The sequence below is a fragment of the Haplochromis burtoni genome, unplaced genomic scaffold, assembly GCF_018398535.1.
Source record: "Haplochromis burtoni strain Fernald_Lab_line unplaced genomic scaffold, NCSU_Asbu1 Contig_15, whole genome shotgun sequence".
NCBI lineage: Eukaryota > Metazoa > Chordata > Actinopteri > Cichliformes > Cichlidae > Haplochromis > Haplochromis burtoni.
In genome coordinates, this window is record NW_024582376.1 from 935,495 (window position 1) to 937,989 (window position 2,495).

At 43.7% G+C, this 2,495-nt stretch overlaps 1 protein-coding gene across 2 annotated transcripts in view; it reads right to left on the minus strand.

The window, feature by feature from the left end:
- The window catches only part of shox2 (short stature homeobox 2), a 7,001-nt gene extending 4,565 nt beyond the window's left edge, over positions 1–2,436 (minus strand). Inside the window, exon 1 of one of the 2 annotated variants that reach the window (XM_042218081.1) lies at positions 1,179–2,436. In XM_042218081.1, the coding sequence (XP_042074015.1) occupies positions 1,179–1,427 (249 nt within the window). In that variant the 5' untranslated portion in view covers positions 1,428–2,436. The remainder of the gene's footprint in view (positions 1–1,178) is intronic. The other variant, XM_042218080.1, reaches the window with a different exon arrangement.
- Between the last annotated feature and the right edge of the window lie 59 nt (positions 2,437–2,495).

Below are 2,495 nucleotides of genomic sequence, written 5' to 3' on the forward strand. Positions count from 1 at the left end.
TATATATATATAGCACGATATCGCAAGTGCACTAATATTATAGAAATATGGATAGTTTTGCACATGCGGGCCTTACTGTTTGTCACACGTGGGCCTTTTCCTGGTGTTCTCTATTTTTTAAATTGAAACTTTTTTAATGCATTATAAAGAGATAATAAGCTATATTTTAATTAGCATTACAGTCTCAGGAGTAGCTATTTTCTTTCTTTCTTTTTTAAATAAGGCAAACAGCTACAGTTACCAAAACCAATCGATAGCCTGCACTTCCAGAAAGCATCAGTTAATAATTTCTCTTCTTACCTCGCTAACTGACTGTCACTAAATCGAGAATCGCTCCACCGGGCTGCTAAAAATCTGCAATATATCCGTGTGGATGACAGTCATGAGCTCAAGTCTTTTTCGCAAATAAACATGTGGCTGCACGCTCGCTTGTCTTCTCAGGGCTCGATCACTCCCCTCTCTCTCTCTGTCTTTCTCTCCTCTAAGTCCTCTACACATTCCTGCTCGTAAAGACTGTGTACAGAACACCGTGAAGTCCTACCGTCAATGAGTTTGGGGCTCCCGGCGTCCCTGATTCTTTCCGGGCCGAGCATGTCAGTTTCCCTGCCCGGCGAGAGCGCAACGTTCCGGTTAACGGCGGCCGGCTCCTCTCGGCTCCCCGGCTCCGCAGATAAAGACTCCCTGCTCCCTGCTCGCGTCGACCCGGTCTCCAACACCTCCCTGTAGGTTATCACTTCCTTCTTCTCCTTCACTTTCTGATCGAAAGACTTAGACACGAAAGCGGTGAGCTCTTCCATCACTCCTTCCTCTCCTCTTTAAAAAAATCACACACACCACACTCACTCACTCACACACTCTCCCTTTGCTCCACGACAGCTTAAGACATCAGTGGTGCGGCTCTTTTTAAAGTCGACCCCTTGAAAATGATACAAGGTGATGCAGCCAAACTCTGGACAAAAGGTAAAAAATATATGAAGATATATCTTCTCAGCCAATTCCTCCTCCTTTGGTAGCGGAGTTGGGAACCTGCTGGTGATCCTCTATTGAAGTCACAGTATTTATACTTTGCGGCGCCTTGCCCCCTTGATCCGTGCAAATTACCTCCCCTCAGGATGCCGGGATGAGCCCCCCCCCCATTATTATTATTATTATAGTCTCGTTTAACTGACTGTCCCTACCTGTACTCGGGCCTCCGACAGTCCGAGTCGCTGGCTAAGCTCCTCCCGCATGAAGGCGTCCGGGTAGTGGGTTTCGTCGAAGAGCCGCTCCAGCTCATTGAGCTGCTCTAATGTGAAGTTAGTCCGACTTCTCCTCTGTTTGATTTTAGTTTGTGTCTCGTCTTCAATGGGCTTCGAGTCCTCTTTTCTCTCTTTTACATCCGTGGTGCCTGTTGTGCGGACGAGAAAAGAAGGAGACGTCAACATCATGTGGCTGTACTGTGACCTCCAGCCTGCTTATTACTGGACTGCATATTTCTAAAGTGCTTAAAAGTGTTATTTTTTCTTTCTTTCTTTTTTTTTAATGTGCAAAAATGCTTCACTGTCATGTTTAGGCTAGCGCATAATTCAGATTATAAACAGGTAAAAACACAAGCCACCCACCTGGGTATGCAAACGGAGATTAAAGGGCACCTAACACACACAAAAATCAGCTAGGAATTTAAATAAAGCAATTAAATAAAAGCTTACAACCGCCAAAGAAAGAGAGAAAGAAAGACGTGCCCTCAAATATCACAGAGCTATCAGACCTCGGATGTTTTGTAGAGCTACATAAAGCTCTTTAATTATTAACTGCTTATAAATATGCAACGCTGTGCCCACTGTTGGATGTCTGATACACGCTTGTCGCAGTTCCGCTTTTAACCACGCTGCCCATGACGAACAGATGTCTTTTTTTCGCAAGCACCCAGCTCTAAGATATCTTGTCCAGTATGTTGTCACATTTTGTCCAGGTTTCAGAAAACACTGTGGGGAAGGCTTGCACGGGACACACGAGCATCTGCTCCACTTTCATTAAAACGTCAAGCAAAATTTTCTCTGAAAATCGTAATCAAATGTAAATATTTCTATTTGGTTCAGCCTTTAGTGTTGGAAGTACGATTTTTTACATCACCGGTTTGTTTACCTGCTAATGTTTTGGTTATGCAATCATAAATATATACATAAAAACGCAAAATTATTGAGGATAGCGGTGATAAATAATTGTCCCTTCTGGTGTAAGCCTGTGTTATATTGGTGTGCGGGATCACACGTTAGTGACAGCAGAAATGACAGGACTTGTACTGAATCGCTCGAGTCCACCGATTTGAACGCCAGGTGTGTTTTTACGCCTTCTTTGAGTTCAAACGTTCCCATAGGCCTCACAATATAGCAAGTACAGATGCCCGAGGTCATTGACAATCAATGCTTCTTAAATATATCTGATCACTCTCAAGGAGGTTAACCTGCAGCGTTACTGAAGACAATCCACATAATTATTTGTATGATCTGTGTGTG